The following is a 23,938-nucleotide window of genomic DNA, read 5'->3' as shown; positions in this document are numbered from 1 at the left end:
CTACGTAATAGGTAGTGTAGGTACCTACTATTGAATTTCTTTAATTAAACATGTAATGTGTATTATGTATGTCAAATGTATAGTTTTAGATATCTATCTATTTGAAATAGGTAGCAAATTTTTAATTTATTTTGGTAAATGTTTATTTTAACGACAGTAAGTTAACTTTACACCGGAAAGTGCCTACTCATTTTTGCTCTGGTTAACTTATAATTAATTACCTGTATTCATGGGGTTTCTAGTTTCTATTATTTTTCTTTATTGTGTAACATTAATCTCTATCTGGTTTTAAATTACACGAAGTTTTAAAACTAATTCTTGCTGGGATTACTGCGCGGTTTATAAAACGGGGTAAACACTGCGGTTACTGCAAAGACATATGACCTTTTAAAATGACTATTTCGCAAACACTAACGCATAATTGGAATATTAGGTATAATTTAAGATTTAGCTTTCCTTTTATTTCACTCCGCTGTTTAAGTAGGTATTTATTTATCATTTCTAAGCGTCAGCAACCCTAGCGTTGTGCCGGTGCGCGCGGTGCGGGGAGCGGCGCGTTGAAGGTCACTCCATTGTATTTTTGTGTAGGTATCAAAACGGTAGGTATTTGCGTTTTGTTTGAGAGATATAGATGGTCAAGCAAATCTTGTCAGTAGAAAAGGGCGCGAAATTCAAAATTTCTATGGGACGATATCCCTTCGCGCCTACATTTTTCAAATTTGCCGCCTTTTTCTACTGACAAGATCTGCTTGACCAGCAGTATCTGTTCGTAAGAACTATTATATAATCTGTGCTATGGATCTACTATCGATACGTGCGCCGCACCGCGACCTTGGTGCGGTAGTGTGTTATGGCTTTTACCGTCCACGACCGTAATACACCGTATACAACAAAGATATAATATAAACTTGTCAGTAGAAATAGGCGGCAAATTTGAAAAATATAGGCGCGAAGGGATATCGTCTCATAGAAAATTTTAATTTCGCGCCTTTTTCTACTGACAAGAATATAATATAAACTTGTCAGTAGCAATAGGCAACAAATTTGAAAAATATAGGCGCGAAGGGATATCGTCTCATAGAAAATTTTAATTTCGCGCCTTTTTCTACTGACAAGATTTGCTTGACCATCTATAATTCTATACCATGAATCTAGTTTTTAACTGGATCAGGCATGAGTGGTGGGGGGAAATGACAGAACGTGATTAAGTCTTATGAATCTGGAGTAGCAGCGAAAGCGCTATTGTTAGTCCTTGTCACAGTCTCACATTTTTTTAAATTTCCCACCGTAAATTTAGTATGGATTATGGTGGGCAACAAATAAATTCGACCAATCATAGTGTCACATTGCGTATGTTTTGTCCCTCAAGGAGGCACGCGTATACCACTTCTATAGGATCCTACATCCTATCCTCTATAGCCCGCTCCACACTCGTGCGCGAGTCGCGGCGCGAAGCCGCGAACGCGAGTGTGGAGTCGAGATCGTAGATCTGCGAAATCGACTCCACACTCGCGTTTGTGGCTTCGCGCCGGTATTCACGCACGAGTGTGGAGCGGGCTTATGATCCCAAGGTATTTATTCATGGTACTGCGATTGCACACTGGTTAAAACACATTAACATAACATTAACACAACACTGTAATAATTCAGTATGTAGATATGAATACGCATTCTTAGTCAGAATTATGAAATTATTGTTAAAGTTCGGAATATAATATTATTTTTTATTTAATTAATACTGAAGTACAGAATAAGTATGAGTTTTACACAGTGTAATTAATATAATTTGCTGAAAAATGCAGAAGTTGTGCTCGTGCATTGACACGCCGCTTCGGAACATCGCTATAGAATTATGGCTTGGTGCTCCTTTTGCGAATTGGCTGACAGACGAGAGCGTGCGTCCAAGCACCTCGGCGGCAAACTGGCGTCACGCGAAGGCTTCTAAAGCCGCGCATACACTTTACACGGCATCGCGAGCCTTCGGCGAGCCCCTTGCCGTTGCCGATGGTAGCGCCTTGGCAGCTGACGCGTCCGTGTTCGGGCGGCGGTGGCAGCTCGCACCATGTTTTGGCTGTGGAATTCAAAAATTCACTAAATACGTCGGTATGCACGGACCAATGAAAGTGGGATGTATGTTACGCGGAGACTTAGCCAACACGTAAAGGCCCTATTGACACTATAATGAAATTTAAGGGGTAGGTACATCGAGCGGATGCTGGACTTGCCTGTGTCATGGGACACGCGCAGAGGCAGCACCTGTCAGGATGTTGAGACTTGATGAAATCTAAAATGGACTAAGCTTGCATGACGTAACCACACAATAAATAATAGTACTGCCGTACAGAAAGGAAACTTCCTACAAAACCGAAGTTTGACAGTGGTTCAAGGTCGAATCATGCTTTCTAATATATGGCACTATCCTTTTCGGCTATTGAGGGTTGTCAAAATTCAAGTGATTAGGTATCTTATCTGTGGTCGTGCAAAAGGAAGTCAAGTGGTGCCAACCCTAATAATTGCTCGGAGCAATGCTGAGCCGAGCGGAGCCGAATTTGGCCGATCTCAGGAGTTTCGCACCACTGACGTAACGTAAAAACGAAATACATAGTTTTATCCCGCACATTTTAAAGTGGTAACACACTATCGCACCGCACCGCGACCTTGGTGCGTCGCACCCATAAGTGAGAGAGAGAAACAGATATCTCTTCCTCGATCTCACTTATGGGTGCGACGCACCAAGGTCGCGGTGCGGTGCGATAGTGTGTTACCACTTTTAACCTTGGGTACCTACTCTACCTTTGCAAACCGGAAGATCTCCTTTCCACTTCATATCGTCGCCGCATACTTGAGTCGTCGGTCCACTTAGCTCGAGGTGTTTGTTGTAACAAGTAAAGTTGCATTGCTTGTTCCGGTCCCAGCAATGGGCTACCAAGTGTTTCGGTGTCACACAACCCTGAGTCACGACGTGCACTTGCATTTTACATAACTGGAGATTCTGAAAGAGAAAGATAACTGATAACTGTTCTTGCATTGTCATTACTAGTTCCTTTTCCTTCAAGATGATTTAAATATTGCATAGTAGTAGTGTAATAGGTAAGTCATCAGCTCTGGTAGAGGAGCCCAAGAGGGAATTATTGTGTTTACTCGAGCGCGTCAGATTAAGATATGAATGATATCTTGCTACCCCGTGTAGTCTACCTTTACCCCTTTTAGCCATCTATGTTGAGCCCTTGGTTGGTGGGAACACCCAAATATTCCGAAATATGTTTTTCCGACTTTCATAACCTCGATTTTCATAATCACGATTTTTTATACGTCCGAAATATCGAAATCACGACTTTGAAAAAAAAACGACGACTGCCCTATTTCCGAATACTTAAAATCCGATTGTCATATGAACGAAAGCTTAAAGTTCCGATTAAAAAAAAAACCGATTTTTTTTTCCGAATTTGTCTATTCCGAAAAATCATTGACCGATCGGAAATATTCGGAATTCAGAAATTCGATCTTTTGTAAACTCGGAATAATGAAATTCGTGATTTTCAAAAGGGAAGTAATTAAATGGTCGCCGTTTTTAAAATTGATCTGCAAAAAAATGCATTTAAATCATTTGGACATGCTAGAACTGCTACCTTTACAGAAACCAACTGCTACTAGAAAAGTGAGTTAGGATAGAACTGCAACCTTCACAGAAGCCAACTGCTACTAGAAAAGTGGCTTAGGTTAGAACTGCGATCTTTACGGAAACCAACTGCTACTAGAAAAGTGGGTTAAGTTAGGTTAGAACTGCGACCTTCACAGAAACCAACTCCTACTAGAAAAATGGGTTAGGTTAGGTTAGAACTGCGACCTTTACAGAAACCAACTACTACTAGAAAAGTGGGTTAGGTTAGGTTAGAACTGCGACCTTCACAGAAGCCAACTGCTACTAGAAAAGTAGGTTAGGTTAGATCTGCGACCTTTACAGAAACCAACTGCTACTAGCGAAGTGGGTTAGGTTAGGAAGTGGGTTAGGTTAGGTTAGAACTGCGACCTTCACAGAAACCAACTGCTATTAGAAAAGTGGGTTAGGTTAGAACTGCGACCTTTACAGAAACCAACTTCTACTAGAAAAGTGGGTTAGGTGAGGTTAGAACTGCGACCTTCACAGAAACCAACTGCTACTAGAAAAGTGGGTTAGGTTAGGTTAGAACTGCGACCTTTACAGAAACCAACTGCTACTAGAAAAGTGGGTTAGGTTAGGTTAGAACTGCGACCTTCACAGAAACCAACTGCTACTAGAAAAATGGGTTAGGTTAGGTTAGAACTGCGACCTTTACAGAAACCAACTGCTACTAGAAAAGTAGGTGTAGGTTAGGTTAGAACTGCGACCCTCCCTCCCCTAGAAATTTACTGCTTACAGAAAAGTAGGTATAGGTTAGGTTAGAACTGCGACCCCTACAGTAAATAACTGTTTATAAAAAAGTAGGTTTAGGTTACGTTAGAACTGCTGCCCCCCGTAGAAACGTAGGTACCTTTATTTATTAACAACAAATTCGGAATATCGTTATTCGGAATTTAAAAAATAGGAATCACGTCAAATCGAAATTCAAAATTTCGGAATTATGACAATTCGGAATTCGTGATATCAAAAATCGTAAACGTTAAATTCGGTGTTTCTCCCAATCGGAATTGTTATATTCGGAATTAAAAAAATCGGAAATATAAAACTTCGTGATTTTCATCGTTCGGTAATTACGACAATCGGAATTTTGATGGGTCGAGCATTTATAAATCGGATTAATAAAATTCGATATTTTAAAATTCGGCATGAAATATTTCGGAATTATGTAGTGTACCCTTGGTTGGTGGGGGGTTCGTGGGGGGTTCAACAAATTGTTAAGTAGATTGTGGATATGGTCATATTAGTCCAAATTAACGCTATAATTGTGCTATTACTAAATCTGATAATTATTTACACGCATTTCCTTAATCTGACGGTTACAATGTAAAAATTAGGCGTCAAACTTGTGTTCGTCAGATTAAGAAAATGCCTACAAATATGTGTTATATTAAGTTATAGAAAAAATATAGCATTAAAGTGGACAAAAACTACCAAACCCACAAACTGCCTAACGATTTTTTAACCTTCCACCAACCTCCCGAAATTAAAAAAAAAAATGTAGACGCTTTCCGGCTCGCTGGAAAAAAAACTTTATACATATAACTTTTTTTTCTTCTTATCATCTAATATTTCGATTCCAATAGGTCTGTATGACGCTCGAGTAAATCCCGATTTAGCATCGTGGGGTCCCCTACTACTCTATCTTATGTTAAGAATTGGGTAAAAAGTCAAAACTGCAAATAATAAACAGGTATCGGGACGTAATTATTTATCTACATACACAGGGACTGGTGTAACTAAACAAAAGCTAAGAACTAGAGGTGCAAGCACGTACCTACTGCTCGCCTTTTAGAGTTGGTCAAAATCGCCTAGCCTTTTAAAGATTGCATATTACTAGAGAATTTCGGCGGGTACCGCTGTGACCGGGTGGTCTAGTGGTCAAGACGATATAAGCTGACGACGCCGGTTCGATACCGGCCTTGGCCACCGGTAGGCTTGGTCACTTTTTCTTTAGTATAATATGGCACCTATTTTCAGCTTCAGTATAATAAATAAAAGTTAATTTTCTTTTTTTCTAATTCTTAAATAGTCAAGTTATGTTAAATCTTATTTTGCTGCTACATTTCGACACTTACCTTGTTTTTGTACATTATTCGCCCAACGATCATGTGAGACCCTTGTTCCAATAAAGAGCCCATTTTCGGTCCGTTCATGGGCAGAAATCTTGCATTTCTTGGCGCTTTTCGTCCCGAGCACGCTCGAAGTGTCGGGCTCTGCAGCACGACTCGTCCAGATGATGCTTTTGCTACCAACGTTAGGTCATGTGGGCATTTCACACATATGTTAACATCTGTAAAAGTATTAGAATTAGCGAGAAGTTCAAGTTTAATGTGAATTTTAATTTAGATAAATGTGGTTATGTAGATGCATTATCAGCTTTTGAAAGTCCTCACTCCTTGAGAAAGCATTAGTCATATTTATTTCACCATCTTGATAATTATAGTACTTAAAAGCAAGTTGGTGCAAATGTGCCTCACGGCTAAGACTCTAGCAATAAGGTACCAATAAATGAGTTAGGTATATGCTCTACCTTCCCCCTAATTTTACTTAACAATCATTTAAGAGAAGTCTAGTTAGTTATCTATAAAGAAAATGACTAGATTTATTTTCAATTCAACCGTTTCCGTGAATAAACACTTGCTCATTTTGACATTATCGAACCAAAGTAAATCGTATCGACATTTACCATTCGCAGCAAAGGTGCCCACTCTGTCCACGTCCTTAGATTGTATTCGAGAAAGCTCTGCGTGTTCACCAGCTCGTACAACATGCCTGCCAGGATACACGAAAGTGACTTCTTCATTCACTTTTCCCCTAACATGCTCGTTAAGATACGCATCAGACTGATAGTACAAACGCGGGTCTTCGCGTGGCTGGTGGACATCGACCGGAGTCTTGGAGGTTTCGGCGGCATGAGGGGGTAACGCCGGCGCGTGCTGGTACCAGCTGCTATGATCGTCATAATCATTGCTTCTCAAAATTAGCCTATCGTTTTCGTGATTGAGCGGTTGATTTGAGAGCTGTTTAATTCTGAAACAAACGCAAGTGATATTTTAGTCTGGCTGGTTCGCTATCCATCGACGCCACTTCGGTAATCCTGTAAATATTTAGGCAAGAATAGGTAAGTATACCTCTATGCACATAGTCGTGGAATGTTCCACTCTCATTCTAGTTCCCTGTGCTATTCCTATTGACGCAGGTACTATTTCGGTCCAATGTTCAATCGAAAGCTATTATCGGTAAAATATTTCTCTCCATTTATTTACAGTTTATACTATCTACATTTCTCAGGCATGCTGATATATTTATAGCGCTAAAATGTTTAAGTAAACAAACATGTTAAGTATAGGGTATAGGTAATCAAAACACAACATTGAGTATTTCGTACACTCTGTTACTTTGTGGTGTCTCGCGGATTTTAAATACCTAGGTAATATTTAATATAGTTTAATCGATTTTGATTGGTCATGTTTTATAGTTAGTATTTTCCTGGCGTTGGTGGGGCGAAAAATGTTGTGTTTCGCTAGGTAGCAAAGTTTGTTTATCACTCGTGCCTTGACACCCTCGCAACGCTCAAGATTCCACTTTTACGCTCGTGGATCAATTTTGGAATATTTCGTTTGCACGAGTATCAATCAAAGCACGAGGAGTTAAAAAACAACTGTGCCCCCTAGTAAAACTATATGACTAGGTATTTTAGTCTAAAGTGTCATTCTATGGAACTTGCTAACTATGTAAACAAACCGCCATACTGAAATCATCATTCAGTGACAGTTTCAATATGGCGGTTTGTTTACATTATAGCCTGTATCTTTAGGTATTTAAATAAAAGTAAAGAAACAATTTGTAAATTTTCAGGTAGTTATAACATTTATTGGTTAACCGACCAATTACAAAACCGCCTGGATCAGTCACTGAACGACCTGACTTTACATTATTTGATCGTGTAATGTTTTCATCTACCCTCAACTGCCGGAGCCATTTGAGGGTAGATTTTGTTACCTACTTTTATTTAAATACCTAAAGATACAGAGTATATGCATGTATAGGTCAAGTTTTGTAAATCGAGTTTCATCTAATTTGAATGGGTAAATTTTTATACGTTATTTTTATACTCTAAAAAGTCTAAAAGCATAACATGCCGTAAAAAACCGCAAGACGTATGTAATGTACTCGTATTGTAATAATATTTGAATGTTATTTGGAGAGATGATGGAAGCGGCGACTCGATTATTGTAGCAGATGTTAAATGTGAGCAAATGCGAGTGTCGCGAGCCGTGCCAAGCGGAGTGCGTCACTGCACTAACCTGTTGATGTCTATGTCCGCGCGGCGTCCTAGAGCTCCTGAAAGTTTTACATAAAGTTCACAGTATTGTATACCTACAGGGCGTCCCACGACTTTGCCATATGGAGGAGAAGTACTTTAAATACTGTAGATTAGGATTTTTTTACTGATAGAAGGCTTTATTTTTAGGGTTCCGTAGCCAAATGGCAAAAAACGGAACCCTTATGGATTCGTCATGTCTGTCTGTCTGTCTGTCTGTCTGTCTGTCCGTGTATTGACATACATCCACTTTTTTCCGAAACTATAAGAACTATACTGTTGAAACTTTGTAAGTACCTAGATGTATTCGGTGAACCGCATTAAGCTTTTCACACAAAATTAGAAAAAAAAATATAAAAATTTTTGGGGGTTCCCCATACTTAGAACTGAAACTCAAAAATCCCATACGTGTGGGGTATCTATGGATAGGTCTTCAAAAATGATAATGAGGTCTCTAATATTTTTTTTTAATAGTTTGCGCGAGAGACACTTCCAAAGTGGTAAAATGTGTGTCCCCCCCCCTGTAACTTCTAAAATAAGAGAATGATAAAACTAAAAACAATATTTATAATGTATATTACCATGCAAACTTCCACCGAAAATTGGTTGAACGAGATCTAGTAAGTAGTTTTTTTTAATACGTCATAAATCGTAAAACGCAATTTTATTATGTTAGTTGCTGCTACGGAACCCTTCATGGGCGAGTCCGACTCACACTTGGCCGCTTTTTTATGTATAAACAATATACGAACTGCATTTAAAGAATTTTCAATAATCGCCTATCTGAACTGGAAATCGAACCCGCTAAATGTGGTAATGAAACGTCGACAATTTTGCAAAATAAAAAAATCCAATCGCCTCGTCTCGCAGCCCGCTATGACATTTGGTCGAGCCATTCATAGTAATCCAGAAGCCTCTAACTCCCGCCATGCAAAATCTCAGCGCGCTAGGACCCTTTTTAAAATTGGCCGCCATTGGTTCCACATTTAGCGGGTTCTATTCCCCGTTCAGACAGGCGATTATTTAAAAAAAATTGAATGCAGTTCGTATTGTCCTAAAAATAAAAATAAGATTTTGGCAAAAATTTCATTTTTGGTACAAGCTTTTATCGGTGACTGTACTTTTCTTACGACAGACAACTAATACTCATCGAGACAATTCTAAAAACCCCTAACGCAATTAGGTTGCGTTGTTTCATCACAGAGTTCCTATGGCCACCTCCTGTCTTCATCATCAGATCAGTTCGACAGTACCGTATTATTGTATTGTCATCAGAACTACATACAGCTGCCAATTTTCATGACGCTACGATCCTTGGAAGATGGTTAAATTAGTTACCTTAGATTCCATTACATAGTTAGTTACATACAGGTCGAGAGTTCCTATGGCCCCCTCCTGTCTCCATCATCAGATCAGTTTGACAGTACCATATTATTGTATTGTCATCAGAACTACATACAGCTGCCAATTTTCATGGATCCACGATCGTTGGAAGACGGTTAAATTAGTTACCTTAGATTCCATTACATAGTTAGTTACATACAGGTCGCCCTAATAAAAGCTTGTTAATAGTCTTGTTTCAGTAAAATTTCCTATCTACAGTATTTAAAGTACTTCCCCTCCATGTGGCAAAGTCGTGGGACAACCTATATATATTATTATAGTCCACCATTATGTCGTATCCGACAACGGCGACCTTTACAATTTTCTCTGATGAGCACGTATATGGCACAACACTGCCACTGCTAGCTCTCCATCGCCGCAGGACTTTTATATCAGAGTCCAGTAATTTTTCAAAGGTCATATCTGCGCGTGATGCGATTATAGTGAGTGAACAGTTGCGCTTCTGCAAACCCACTCTCTTGTTCCTAACGCCCCTGGCAGTGGACCGTGTGATCGAAGTTCACAATAGAAACTGTATCACTAGGCTAAGAACGGGAGTGCTGACTTTCATTTATGGTAGGGGAGCCCAGGAGGGGATTTTTGTGTTTACTCGAGCGCGTCAGATTAAGATATGAATGATATCTTGCTACCCCGTGTAGTCTACCTTTTCCCCTTTTAGCCATCTATGTTGAGTCCTTGGTTGGTGGGGGTTCGTGGGGGTTCAACAAATTGTTAAGCAGATTGTGTATTTGGTCATATTAGTCCAAATTAACGCTATAATTGTGCTATTACTAAATCTAATAATTATTTGCACGCATTTCCTTAATCTGACGGATACAATGTAAAAATTAGGCGTCAAACTTGTATTCGTCAGATTAAGAAAATGCCTACAAATAAGTGTTATATTAAGTTATAGAAAAAATATAGCATTAACGTGGACAAAAACGACCAAACCCACAAACTGCTTAACGATTTTTTAACCCTCCACCAACCTCCCGAAATTAAAAAAATTTTGTAGACGCTTTCCGGCTCGCTGGAAAAAAAAACTTTATATAACTTTTTTTTCTTCTTATCATTTAATATTTGGGTCAAACAGATCACTGTGTTATGTCTTTCCTGTAGACATACACAAGAGTTAAGGGCTATAAAGGTTAATTTTCTTATTTAACCCTTATCCACGTGAAAAGCTCCTCCTTTTATTTAGAGAACTATGATAAAATCATTGCTTACATGCCCACAAGCTGTTAACTATTGCCCACAGGATAGAAAAATGTGCTGTTCGCGATAACACACTAGTTTTCTCTCCTGTGGGCAATAGTTAACAGCTTGTGGGCATGTAAGCAATGATTTTATCATAGTTCTCTAAATAAAAGGAGGAGCTTTTCACGTGGATAAGGGTTAAATAAGAAAATTAACCTTTATAGCCCTTAACTCTTGTGTATGTCTACAGGAAAGACATAACACAGTGATCTGTTTGACCCATTTCGATTCCAATAGGTCTGTATGACGCTCGAGTAAATCCCTATTTAGCATCGTGGGCGGGCTCCCCTACTACATATTAGGGTCCGTTTCACAATGTCCAAGCAAAGAGAATTCAAGTCCTAAATAAGCTACTTGCCACTTATCTGTCAAATAAGGTCCTGATAGTCCTGATACTTCTGATGTTACTTTGTTGTCGTCACGATTTTATTTAACTTGACTTAACAATTTAACTGAGAATCTTACACAGAATGAGAATAAGATGAAGTCCATACGGTACAATGGTACAATCAAGCTGATCGGTGTAACATATATATTTTTTACAAGCTTTTATTTAGTTTCACCTGACCGTTGTCTGTCTGTATGTAATCAAATCTTGCATGTTAAATTTGATCCACTTCCCGGTTTCCGATTGGGCTGAAATTTTGCATGCATGTACTTATAAATTGGATGACAATGCAATATTATGGTACCATCGAGCTGATCTGATGACGGAGGCAGGAGGTGGCCATAGGAACTCTGTGATGAAACAATGCAACCTAATTGTGTGAGGGGATTTTAGAATTGTCTCGATGAGTATTAGTTGTCTGTCGTAAGAAAAGTACAGTCAGCGAAGCTTGTACCAAAAATGAAATTTTTGCCAAAAACTTATTTAAATATTATATTTGGAAATATAAAGTTTAATACTTATGCCATAAAAATAAAGACAATTATTAGTCCAAGCACGGCTGGATTAGACAAATTGTTTTATATATCTACTTCTGGTACAGTCAACTGTAAAAATATGGGTGTAGCCAACTTATTAAAAAATATGTCCCATAGTTCTTAATTCGCTGACATAAGAGCTATGGGGCTGTCCATAAATTACGTCATCGATTTTTGAGATGATTTGTGCACCCATATTTTTACAGGTGACTGTACCTACCTAATATTTCTTCAAAAATAGGTAAGAACACTAAGAACCATCAAAACAGGTAATTAAAATTTCCGAAACAGCACTCAAATCTGTACATTTGTTTCGGGAACTACATAGATACACTCACATACATACAGTACATACACACGGTACACAGGTACTTATGTATGATATCTCTCTTTTTGTGTCGGCCTGTAGAAGAGAACATCCGGACATACGAAAGCATTTTAGCCCAAGCTGAAACGGACACCTACGCTAACGCTCAGTCAAAAATAAAACTAAAATTTCACTAAATTCAAGATTCCTCGTTTTAAAATATAAAATCAGTTTAAACCAAAAAAACTTACCAAATACACCAACAATCAACAATGCAACCAAAATCTTCATTATGATTTGGTAACAGTCATTTGCGTTTTAAGAATTAATTATTTAACAAGTGTCATTTAATTAAAATTATAAAAAACAACGATAATGTGTAATTTATCGAAAAAAAAAACAATATTTTAGAAAAATTGCAATGCGCAAGTTCGTAACCGGCCAATGTTTGCAAAAAGCGCGCGTGAACTACGCTCAAAACTAGCCTAGTTTGAAGATTGGTTCAGGAAATCAACCTTGAAACTTGAATCTAAACATTCGAGCTATCTCACTTGCGCTTCAGCTGGTAAAGCATCGAGCAAAAGAGACCATACGAATATCGTCGATCTACTATTTCATACTTTGATTTACACTAGATATTTCATACTTTACCTATGTGGGCGGCTACAGTCGCTTGCCAGGTTTTTTTCCAATTGGTCATAAATACTGCAATATTATGTACCTACAAATTATGTAATGTGTTGTAGCGTTTGTGTTTTGTAAAATGTCACGTATATAGTGCGTCGTCGTGTAGGTACAGTCAACTGTAAAAATATGGGTGTAGCCAACTTAATTATTCAAAAATATGTCCCATAGTTCTTAATTCGCTGACATAAGAGCTATGGGACATATTTTTGAGATGATTTGTGCACCCATATTTTTACAGTTAGGGGGGAAACTAATAACGCAACCATCGCTTTCGGTTGGAAACCACCGGACGTAAGCCGTGACCTCGGGCGCCCTGTACACTCTTTGCAGCGGTCCGTCACAAATGAACTACGAGCGAAGAAGAAGAAGGTCGGGTTGAGCTGCTGGAGCGAGGCCAGAAGGGTCGCTGAAGATAGGAAGGCGTGGCGCGAGCTTGTGAAGGCCCTTTGCATCTCTGGGGTGCCATAGGACAACAACAACAACAACAACAACATATTTTTACAGTTGACTGTACCACGTATAAAAGTAGTAAGTCTTAACAGCCACTGGAAAACTCATACAATTGTCTACACTACACCATTGTCGCGCAGCAAATACCAAATAAAAACTGAGTTTTCCATGGCTGTTACAATTGTCGATTGTTAAGCCCGCTCCACACTGGTGAGCGAATCGCGGCGCGAAGCCGCGAACGCGAGTGTGGAGTCGATTTCGCAGGTCTGCGTTCAAAACTCCACACTCGTGTTCGCGGCTTCTCGCCGCGATTCACGCATGAGTGTGGAGGGCGCTTTAGGTATGCGTGGTGAGGTAGAGCTGTTGTGATGGATTGATGAATTACTGACTTGCCGACCTGTCATCGACTAAATCCATCGTAGAAAAAAAGTATTTTCACCTCGGCAGCTCAAATAAGCGTGGTATGTACATTGAAAACTTTTTTAACAATGTGTAGGTAATTTATACCTAAATGTAACGCGGTTATAATAACTTGTAAGTATTATGTATTTGTGATCTTGTTCAGCACAATATCGTGTTGTACAACAAGATACGAAAGTTATTTGTACCTTGTGGCTTTGAGCTCTTTGCTACGTTTATGATTCTAAATAAGATAACTCGCTACGCTTGTGGATCTAATGTAGAGTCATCTGCTTGCTTCGAATTCAACTCAACACTCCAGATAAACGAGATAAAATACAGTAAATGTTAGTTAATCAGGCATTTAATTACCCAAAAACAAAATACACTTATTTCAAATCATAATAAGTTGCAAAACTCCATGGTCATACGAAACTGGAAGGTTATACCTATTTCTGTAAACGTTCTATAAACATTCTCCAAGGGAGCTACCGTTACAAACGATGCTACAGACGCACATCACTTCACAATGCTAAGCCTTTGTATAGGATACCCCTCAGAACTTATTGCAGGTCTGGAAGCAGCACGGATGGAAGGGTGGGCTGGGGCACGTGAAGGTCTGGCAGGGCGGGCAGGCGGGGCAACACTCGCCGGGGTACCACACGGTGCGCGCGTAGCGCCCGCTGGGCCGCGTGCACGCGCCGTGGTTGAAGCAGTGCGCCTTGCATGGCATGTCGTAGCGGCATGGCCTATACGAAGCGAAGTTGTTAATATTTTTAAATGTTATTCGCGTAATAGGTTTCAAGACAGGTATATTCCTATTGGCTCGTTACTTAGTGCACCTGTTACAAATCAGGGATTTTGCGGATGCAGATTTTTTGACATCCGCGGATGCGAATGCGGATATTTAAAGGCTCACATCCGCGGATGCGGATGTCGAGATGAGGTACTTAAAAAACATCAAATATTACATTTTTAGTATTAAAAAAAAAAACACAACGGTTAGTATTTGAGCAATAATATATTACTCGTAGGTGCGTTATTTTAATAAACAGTAACATGGCCGACTTTTCTGGATCTAGACGATTTCGTTATAATGTCGTGCCGAAATTACCTAGCACTTACGCCGCCGCTAGGACGTTCCTTTACCGACTTGTTCGACATTCGCATCCGCATAAGCTCCTCATCGATTTCATGCGGATGCGGATGCGGATGCGAATATTCGTAACACCCTTGTTACAAATGATTGAAATGACATACCTCTCCATTGGAGCGTTAGTGGGTCCACTGCAATAGCCGGCGCACTCCCTTGTAAACGGCTGGGGCCGCGGCTGCCCGTAGCGTGGCCGCTTGTGGTAGATGCTGTACTCTCCGCGTACACAGCCGTACCTATACAGCACATACGTCTTTAGATGGTGGCCATGGTGCTTACCTACATGTTTGTTCAGTAAAAATGAAAACGCTCAGACAGCTGCAGGCATGCAAGTATGAATAGGTACAATTACTACAAATGGTCTCTGTGTCTCATTTTTTTTTAGGATAGGATAGGTTATCTCATAGACTAGTAATCCTCTAGACGGAGTTTAGAGCAATTATTTCATGAAACCGATGCTGCTAAAAATACTGAGGTGTGGGGGACGAGGTGAACGAGTCCCGTGCCGTGTTTGGTCCATTCAAAGACACGGGCGTCACACATTAGACACTTTGACTCGAAAATGGAGTAATACTACCGTATATTTGTGGCAGAGGGGGTAGCGCTACTATGCTCAGTCTGGTCTGGAGGATGTTTTGTCTGTGGGTTATCTTATCACACACACATAATACGCGCATAACGTTGTCTCGCTCAAACATCGGAGCGACGTGCAAAACGCATCCAGTATGATAATCGATTGCATATAGTTTAATATATCAGACATATTGTAGATATTATAGTACTAATTTGTAAAAGTATTAGCTCTGATGATGAAGTGGTTAAAGTTCATCCGACTCTAATAGTAAATAAAACAAATACATATTTTGTATTTGCATTATGAACAGAGTCGCCTGATGTTACAAAAATTAACCATTAAAAAAACTTGTGAACGAAGTATTTCCTCAGTTCAACATGTGAGTTTCAGGTGGGCTATGAATAAAATAAAAATAAACAAATACCTAGGACACGGCCGGCAGCATTCGTAACCTCGGGGTAATACAGACATTAGGCAGAATCGCAGACGAATTCGGCAAATACTTGCAAAACTAAAAAAAAAAATGAAAATATATACTATCTTATCAAGTTAATTAATATTATGTACTTACCTTCATTAACAAGTACTAACCGTGATGCTTTTGATGTTTCTAAATTGTATTTTCCAATTTTTATGATAATTTGAAAATTTTATTGAATTTTTTGGATTTTTGTTCGATTTAGTTAAAAAAATATGAAAAACTGACAGATTTGTTTTTTTTTATTACTATATATAGAGTTGACTATTGTTTTGTACCAGTTGCATAATTACACGTCGTCAAAGAGGTACGTAAGCGGAGTTATATTCTCTATGGCATTAATTAGGCCAGGTGCACACTTATAGAGATAGAGTTACACCAAGTCTGCAACGATTTTGATAGCACCCGCAGAGTATTATATTCTTTGACCCGCAGTGCGAGTGTTATTTATACATCATAATCTCATAGAAGTTTGACGTTTAAAATAACACTTGCACTGCGTGTGCTATCAAAATCGTCGCAAACTTATCTTGGTCTAAGTCTAGTCTTCGACCCGTAGGTATATTCGAACGAGCGAGCGAAGCGAACGAAGTTCTTACATTTGACTTGAGACACGCGGCTGGCTAGGGGCACGTCCCGGCATTTCGATGTTTTTAAGCTGAACTATCAGAGGATAGTTTGATACTCAAGAACTTAAGTAAATTTGTTCTAATTTAAATGAAATTGGGTAAACGTGTAGTTGAGGGCATTATATTTTAGTCATTAAATTATGAGCAGGCTCGATCAATGGGTTATTGAGCTATAATAGAAGAGCTTAGAAGGCTAAAAAGCAATTTGTGAGGGGTCTTGCTATTCTGGTCATATTTTTGCAAGAAATTATGGTCGAGTTTGGTATCAAATGAAAGTTGCACTTTTATAATATAGTTATTAAATTTACCATTTTGAAATAATTAGCAAGATAAAAATAAACATAATATAGGTAAGGTTTACTCGGGTAATTCCGAAATTCGGATAATTCCGAAATTCAGATGAAAAGGGGATATTACTGCAATGTTCTGCCGCCAGAGTGCAGCACTACCGACTCAGTAAATTCATAGACTAACTTATACATACTGTACCTTAAACTGTTTTTTGACAAATTTTCACACACAATAAAATATGACATTGATGCATCAAGGCGGTTCTTTAACAAGGGCCTACCGGTAAACACGAAAATCGAAATTTAGTTATCTGCCTCTTTATCGCTCGAATATGCAAGAGTGATAGAGAGATTAGATGACGAAGTTTCGATTTTCTTGTTTCGCGGTAGGCCATGTGTCAATGTGGTTTGTTTACTGTATGTGCCACAAAGGTGCACCTACGCAGAGCTTTGCCTAATATTCCCTATTCCATCATAATAAAAGTCTCTTTTCGGAATTATCCGACAGTTTTCGACATTCGGAATTACCCGAATACACCTTATTTGACATTTAACAGGAAATATTTCGGCTTACCACAGATACAGTATCAGTTAAGGGCTCCACAGACCTTGTAATATATCCACGCGATTTTTGATCCATTGCCGCCTATAGTGACATAAAATAGTAGAAATTAAATAAAATGGAACTCTAAAGTTTCCAATACTATAGTCGGTCAAACAAGATTGTCAGTAGAAAAAGGCGCGATATTCAAATTTTCTATGGGACAATAACCCTTCGCGCCTAAATTTTTTAGCCGCTTTTTTCTACTGACGGAAATGGCTTGATTGACTATAAATTGTTGCCATACCTCAAAAATGTGACAGCTACGTAGAAAGTGGCGCCCTCATTTATTAACTGACTTCCAAATCTCAAAAAGAGGAGATTCAATTGTGATTTTTTTTATGTTTGTTACTCCATATCTCCGTCATTACTGGACCGATTTTTTCAATTCTTTTTTGATTGTATTTATATGCATACAGATTGGTCCCGTTTTTGTCAAAACCCAGTTCCGACAGGGGTGCGAAACTCCTGACTTCGGTCAAACTCGGCTCCGCTCGGCTCAGCATTGCTCCGAGCAATTATTAGGGTTGGCACCACTTGACTTCCTTTTGCGTGCACGACCACAGATAACATAATCACTTGATTTTTGACAACCCTAAATAGCCGAAAGGGATAGTGCCATATATTAGAAAGGGATAGCATGATTCGACCCTGAACCGCTGTCAAACTTCGTTTTTGTAGGAAGTTTCCTTTCTGTACGGTAGTACTATTAATTATTCTGTGGTTCCGATGATGGGATCCATGAGGAATCGAGGGAACTCCTCAAATCTTAAAGGCATACATATAGTGATTTATGTGTTTTATCAACAAATCAAGCATATACATTCAAAAAAGTGACATTTGATGAAGTGGAACTGCTGATAATGATCAGAACGGAACTCCTCAATGAAACATAGTTCACGTTTGGCGATTTGTCCTCTTCGTTATGTTTGTTGCTTAACAAACATAAACTTAACTTGCTTCAAGTTAAGTTTTTAAGCCACATTTTTGTCAAGCTCGAGTTCTGATGATGAGATCCACGAGGAATCGAGGGAACTCCTCAAATCTTAAAGGCATGCGTATATAGATTTTTGTATTTTCATCAGAAAATCAAGCATTTTCATTAAAAACTGTCGCATTTGATGAAGTGGAACTGCTGATGATGATCAGAACGGAACTCTTCAACGACGCATAGTTCAAGTTTGGCGATTTGTCCTCTTCGTTATGTTTGTTAAGCAAGTTAAGTTCTTAAGCCACAGTTTTGCCAAGCTCGAGGTCTGATGGTGGTATCCATGAGGAATCGAGAGAACTCCTCAAATTTTAGAGGCACGCGTATAGAGATTTGTGTATTTTCATCAGAAAATCAAAAATTTACATTACAACTCTTCGATGACTACACGTTTGGCGATTTTGAATTTCGATTTTGACGGAGCTGGCCCTGGAGCCAGACCTGACCCGGATCCGAGCTCTTATCTGGACCTGAACCCGGACCTGGACACGGACTTGGACCTGGACTTGGACCTGGACCAAGACCTAAACCTGGACCTCGACCTGGACCTGGTCCTGGATCCGGAACTGGACCCGGACCCGGAACTGGACCCGGACCCGGAACTGGACCCGGACTCGGACCTTGACCCGGAAAACCACTGATACCTAAGCTAAATAAACCACTATGATTACCTACCATAAAATGTAGGTATAAAGTATATTGATGGCAAACTTACTAGCCCCTCCCGCTCAAACCCCCGTACACCGCACCGCACGCGCCTTTAAGTGGGTTAGGTTAGGTTTGAACTGCGATCCTCACAGAACCGAAAAAAGTGGGTTAGGTTAGGTTAGAACTGCGAGCCTTACAGAAACGAAATGCTTCCAGAAAAGTGGTTTTGGTTAGGTTCGAACTGCAATCCTCACAGAACCGAACTGTTATCAGAGAAGTGGGTTCATGAGGCTAAAACTGCGACCCTTAGGTACAGAAACGAAATGCTACCTTAGAAAAGTGGGTGGTTTGTGGGTGGTGGTTGGTGGTTTTGTGGTGGTAAAATTTCTACATAGTGCACTATGTACAATAATCGTTCACCGGTCCCCATAGAAGTCGGTTTTTTTTTCTTGAAACTTATTTTCTACTATTTCATGTCGAACTATACTTGAACTATACGAGTAAGTAGGTGCAACAAAGTCAATCGCTCTATATAATTTTTGACAAACCGCGAGTTCTCAGTTCGGGGCGAACTACTAGTTAATTACATTGTTATTGTAAATGGTCTAAGATTGCATCACTTGCCTCCCAGGGTCGAAATATTACTATTGACTGTTGTTCTCGGTAAATTAACCTTTTCGACGCGGTGTCAAACACAAAAGCTGTCACGCGGACGCCACGTCACCGAAGTGTCAAAACTGAAATTAAACTTTATGCATATGCACGTAGGTCTATGTTGCTCTGTGGTCTGTGATTAATCGGTCTTTGGCGTTGAACCTGCGGTGCGGATATATCGGTCATTGGCGTCCTAAAGGTCAATAATTGATAAAAGAAAGGCAATAATTACTTCCGTGGGGTTTGGGATGGGACTAATACCAGCCATCAACCTGGGTAGCCTGATGGGAGCGATTCATCACTTTCATCAGCTACAGGTACAGGTGTGCTCTCATCTCAAGTATCAGGCCTATTCGGATTTCGAGATAATCACAAGATCTTGAGACGATTTAGAGATCAACTAGATCTACGTTAGATATCGACTAGATGTGACTTGGATATCTAAGTCATAACTTGTCGAAATCGTCTTCGAGCAACACGGAAGGGAGGCGGCATTCGCACTATTTCCCCTCTGCCGAGGTACAAGATTAGCGCGTCAATCTAATCTAGCGCGGGTAATAAAACTAGTTGCACTTGGATTTTTCACTAGACAGAGTCCAGACGCGCGCGTGAACACTGCTGCACAAAAATGCCTGTTTGCTCGGTTTTTTGTTATAAAAAGAGGTCGGGGACATCAAATTTACAAAAAGAAAGTGTTACATTTCACATGTAATATTTTTTTTACATATCATACGTTTAATTACATTCAAACACAATTATTATATTTTAGTCTCATGTAATTGTCCGATTTATCGATTTTGCTCGCTAAGTACAAATTGCGGATCGGTCGAGCGACAAATCCGACTTCTCATCTCTCAGAATACAATAACATACTTCAACGAAAATGTGTTAGTGTGCGTGTTGTGACCTCGGAGTAAATATCTATGGAGCGGCCATTAACAGGCGTTCCCCTCTGCAAAAAGATCGCGGCCGCCGGTCAAGGAGGTTATATAAAACTAGTTGCCACACGTCATACGCCATTCAGCAAACGTCAGTCTAAGCGGAATGATAGGAGCCGAAAATGCCGAATTGCAGCGTTTTCTCGTGCAAAATGAGATCGGAAACGTCTAGTCTACAAAAAGAACACGTTTCTTATCATATGTAAGTACTATTACATCTAAATATTATCAAATAGTGCATTAACTTTGCAAATAACTAAAAAACATTGTCAATCTGACAGTGATACCAGTGATATGATATTAGATCTATTTTAGGGTAATTCTAAAGAAGTCTTTCTAAATATTAATTAGGTACGAGTAGAATTTCTAATAGGAAATATTATGCGAAACTCTGCGTAGGGGGCGCGACTACCACAATCCATCACAATCTGGGGGTCCGCCGCGGAACAAGAAAATTTAAATTTCGTTATCTAACCTCTCTATCACTATTGCATATTTGAGCGATAAAGAGAAAAGAGAAAATTTACTAGCTAGCTTAGTGCTACACTCTGGCGGCAGAACATTGCAGTAATATGCCCTATTTGCGTTGCTTTTTGTTATATGTGACGTTCCATGGAAAAAGGTACCTTATGGCGGCCGGCGCTTACGTCGCATGGCGCCGCAATAATATTGGAGCGGTGTTAATAATAGCGTAAGCGCCAACCCCCATAAGGTACCTTTACCCGTGGGACGTCACATATAATTTATGTAACACATTATTTTTATATAACACCTTAGTTTCATATCAACCTAATCTATTTAATCAAACAAATAGATCTATAGGAATAAAGAAAAGGGGGACGGGGGATCAAAAAGTAGTCGAAAACATCTCGCGTGATTTGTGCACAACCCCTAAATAACGTAAAATTACCGATAGACTCTTTTTTTTTAATTAATTTTTCCTAGTTTCTACATATAGCTGGTCAAGCAGATCTTGTCAGTAGAAAAAGGCGACAAATTTGAAAAATGTAGGCGGGAAGGGATATCGTCCCATAAAAAATTTGAATTTCGTGCCTTTTTTACTGACAAGATTTGCTTGACCAGCTATATATTTTTATTTAACATGTCAAATATTTTATTAATTTAAGGTATTTACGGCTGTCACTTTCCATAAATAGGCACTTTTAATTTATTACTCTGGTATCACTGTACCAATATTAGTGATGGGACACCATAAAAACCAATATCGGTAAAATCGATATAAACATAATGAATAATATACAGATGGTCATGATGCCTAGCGAACACCAGCCATATCGTACAAACCTCAATGAGTGATATTCCTTGGCAGATGATGATCTGCCTAGTGACCACCAGCCATATCATGCTAACTTCAAGGTGTGATATTCCTAAGCAGATCGTGAAACGCCGGCATGTCATGATCTGACTAGTGACCACCAGCCATACCGTTCAAACTTCAACATTTAGGCATATCGAATAAGTAGGATGTCCTAATTTTAGCAAATGATAACCATTGAAATGGCTTGACAGCCTACTTATAGTACGTGTTTGGGTAGCGTATGATTTTAGTACCTACCTAGTACCTACGCATTCTGCTCCAAATGCCACATAGAATGCAGCACTAGCCGTGGCAAAAAATGCAAAAGGCAGATTATTAAATGGCGGCGTTTCATGATATGCCTAGGAATATCTCGATATGCCCGATTTTACGATCTACCGCCGATATATATACTAATTATCCCCTACTCAATATCCCTTAAATGACATCCTATGGCCGCGTTCCATCTCTGTCATCAGATCTGCATGCTCGATAGTATATTGCATTGCTTTCAGAAGTAAACCAACATGTAAAATATTAACTAATGAACTGATAATAAAAAATCATTCTATATCAGCTTGCAAGATTCGCCCTAAACAAATTGACAAAATATTAGAAATAACATCTAAATCATCATAAGTTAGTAAAATGCTGGTACAAAGACTTGATATTGTATTATTATTATAATTGATAAAATCAGAAATTAAAATTCATTGTCAATTTTATCGACAATATTATCGGCGCGTCCCTCGCACTATCTAGGTTTACTTAGAACTGACGTCATCTCGTTCACGGACAGGGTTGTCTGTGTTTGTTCTTGTACTTGTGTGAATATAGTTTTTGCTAGTGTTTGATAATTTTGTCGTGTGCGTGTGTAGCGACGCATGCTAAAAATGCATTAGTGTTAACATTATTTGTGTGCGTTACCTCGTCCCCCGCGCCAAAAACGACAGAATTTTTCAGATATAAATTAGTGCGCGTCTCTACTCCATAGATATTTACTCCGAGGTTGTGACACTTGTCACTCGTCCGTACACAAAAAGAGATCGAGGTTTGCAAGATTTGTCTTTGACGTGTGTCATCTATGTATTCGTGTCGTCATTACAGATTGGATTTTGTATGTAAGTGTGTGAGAAGTGCGACTGTGTGCACCTTTCCCCCCGCGAAAAATGGCAGAAAGATTTGTATGGTGAGATATCGCTAGGGCCCCTCCCTTCCGATGTGTCGGAAGCCGGTGTTGCTCGAAGGAAATCGTTCAAGAGGACCTCCAGAATCGCGGAAACGTCAAATTTGACATATCTATCTTACAAATATCTTTAAATTATCCGTATCGTAACTTGTTGAAGTCTAGTAGAAATCTAATTCATTTTCCGAATCGAGCCGTCAGTCTAATAGTGCAGTTTCTGCTAGCTTAAGATATTGGGTTAGGCGGTTAGGGGTTCGGGATTTGGACTAGGGATCATCTAGGGATGATGCCTAGAGTAACCAAGAAAAGTCTGCAACGATTTTTATAGCACACGCAGTGCAAGTGTTATTTATACGTCATACATCAGCGTAGATTTAAAACTCACTTCTAGGTCCTGTCTCCTGTGGGTCATCTCATGTCATTACAAGGGTGTTCATTAGTATAAATAATTTATAAGTTTTATAACTATGGGCATAAGTAGGGATTAAAAAAACAACACACATCAAAACATAGTAATTTATAATATAAATACATTCACATGATAATTGATAACGTGTGGACACGTTACTTGGAAGATGTGTACAAAGGGTACTTATTAAAAAACTTTATTTATGATTCTGTTTATAATACACATATACAGGGTGGAAAGGCACGACGATCCTTTCCGGAAATGGGAGATAGTTTAGCCTAAGCTCTATATTTTCTCCATAGAAACTATGTTAATATGGGCAACCGTTTCTTAATTATGACCTTTTAAACATCCACGCAAAAAACTACTTTGTTCTAACCCTAACAGGTGACAGGGTCAATGAACTTACTTGTAAACAATCAGTATTCGACAGGAAATTATGCTAATTTGTTGCCATCTAACCATTTTTAGGTCTGCTTACAGCACGGTAAGAATCATTGCAGGATTTTCGCTTTCTTAGTGGTTCCACTTGTTCAATACTTGAATGAAATAGTTATGTTATTCCTTAATATTAATAATACTAACCACAACATTGTTTACAACGACAGTTCAAATGGTGACATTGACAACCACTCAAAAGTACGCAATCGTCTTATAAATATCTCTGGTTTCCTTGA

The 23,938-nt window shown here is 39.2% G+C and overlaps 2 protein-coding genes across 2 annotated transcripts; both read right to left on the bottom strand.

Annotated features, from left to right (window-relative positions):
• Nucleotides 1–1,766: 1,766 nt before the first annotated feature.
• LOC134789972 (uncharacterized) lies at nt 1,767–12,327 on the bottom strand. Its single transcript, XM_063760698.1, has 6 exons — nt 12,111–12,327; nt 7,969–8,005; nt 6,348–6,691; nt 5,737–5,951; nt 2,794–2,992; nt 1,767–2,071 (listed from the first exon to the last, which is right to left on the bottom strand). Exons 1-6 carry the CDS (start codon nt 12,148–12,150, stop codon nt 1,851–1,853), a joined length of 1,056 nt encoding a protein of 351 aa, XP_063616768.1. The 5' UTR covers nt 12,151–12,327; the 3' UTR covers nt 1,767–1,850.
• A 1,416-nt stretch (nt 12,328–13,743) lies between these two features.
• Nucleotides 13,744–15,827, bottom strand: LOC134789515 (uncharacterized). The gene is made up of 4 exons (XM_063760092.1): nt 15,714–15,827; nt 15,547–15,633; nt 14,656–14,784; nt 13,744–14,144 (listed from the first exon to the last, which is right to left on the bottom strand). Exons 2-4 carry the CDS (start codon nt 15,591–15,593, stop codon nt 13,952–13,954), a joined length of 369 nt encoding a protein of 122 aa, XP_063616162.1. The 5' UTR covers nt 15,594–15,633; nt 15,714–15,827; the 3' UTR covers nt 13,744–13,951.
• Between the last annotated feature and the right edge of the window lie 8,111 nt (nt 15,828–23,938).

Source organism: Cydia splendana, chromosome 4 (genome assembly GCF_910591565.1).
Source record: "Cydia splendana chromosome 4, ilCydSple1.2, whole genome shotgun sequence".
In the NCBI taxonomy this organism is placed as follows: domain Eukaryota; kingdom Metazoa; phylum Arthropoda; class Insecta; order Lepidoptera; family Tortricidae; genus Cydia; species Cydia splendana.
The sequence above is the reverse complement of the archived record's forward strand: the minus strand, read 5'-3'. Positions and strand labels throughout refer to the sequence as shown.

Bases quoted from the DNA above. Each gene is read 5' to 3' on its own strand.
- LOC134789515 (XM_063760092.1), bottom strand. From the start codon at position 15,593: ATGTCTGTATTACCCCGAGGTTACGAATGCTGCCGGCCGTGTCCTAG. The intron at 14,785-15,546 runs GTATTTGTTTAT...TGTGCTGTATAG, and splicing joins TGCTGCCGGCCGTGTCCTAG to GTACGGCTGTGTACGCGGAG. The intron at 14,145-14,655 runs GTATGTCATTTC...CGCTTCGTATAG, and splicing joins ACTAACGCTCCAATGGAGAG to GCCATGCCGCTACGACATGC.
- LOC134789972 (XM_063760698.1), bottom strand. From the start codon at position 12,150: ATGAAGATTTTGGTTGCATTGTTGATTGTTGGTGTATTTG. The intron at 8,006-12,110 runs GTAAGTTTTTTT...TAAAACTTTCAG, and splicing joins GTTGATTGTTGGTGTATTTG to GAGCTCTAGGACGCCGCGCG. The intron at 5,952-6,347 runs GTAAATGTCGAT...ATACTTTTACAG, and splicing joins GGGCACCTTTGCTGCGAATG to ATGTTAACATATGTGTGAAA.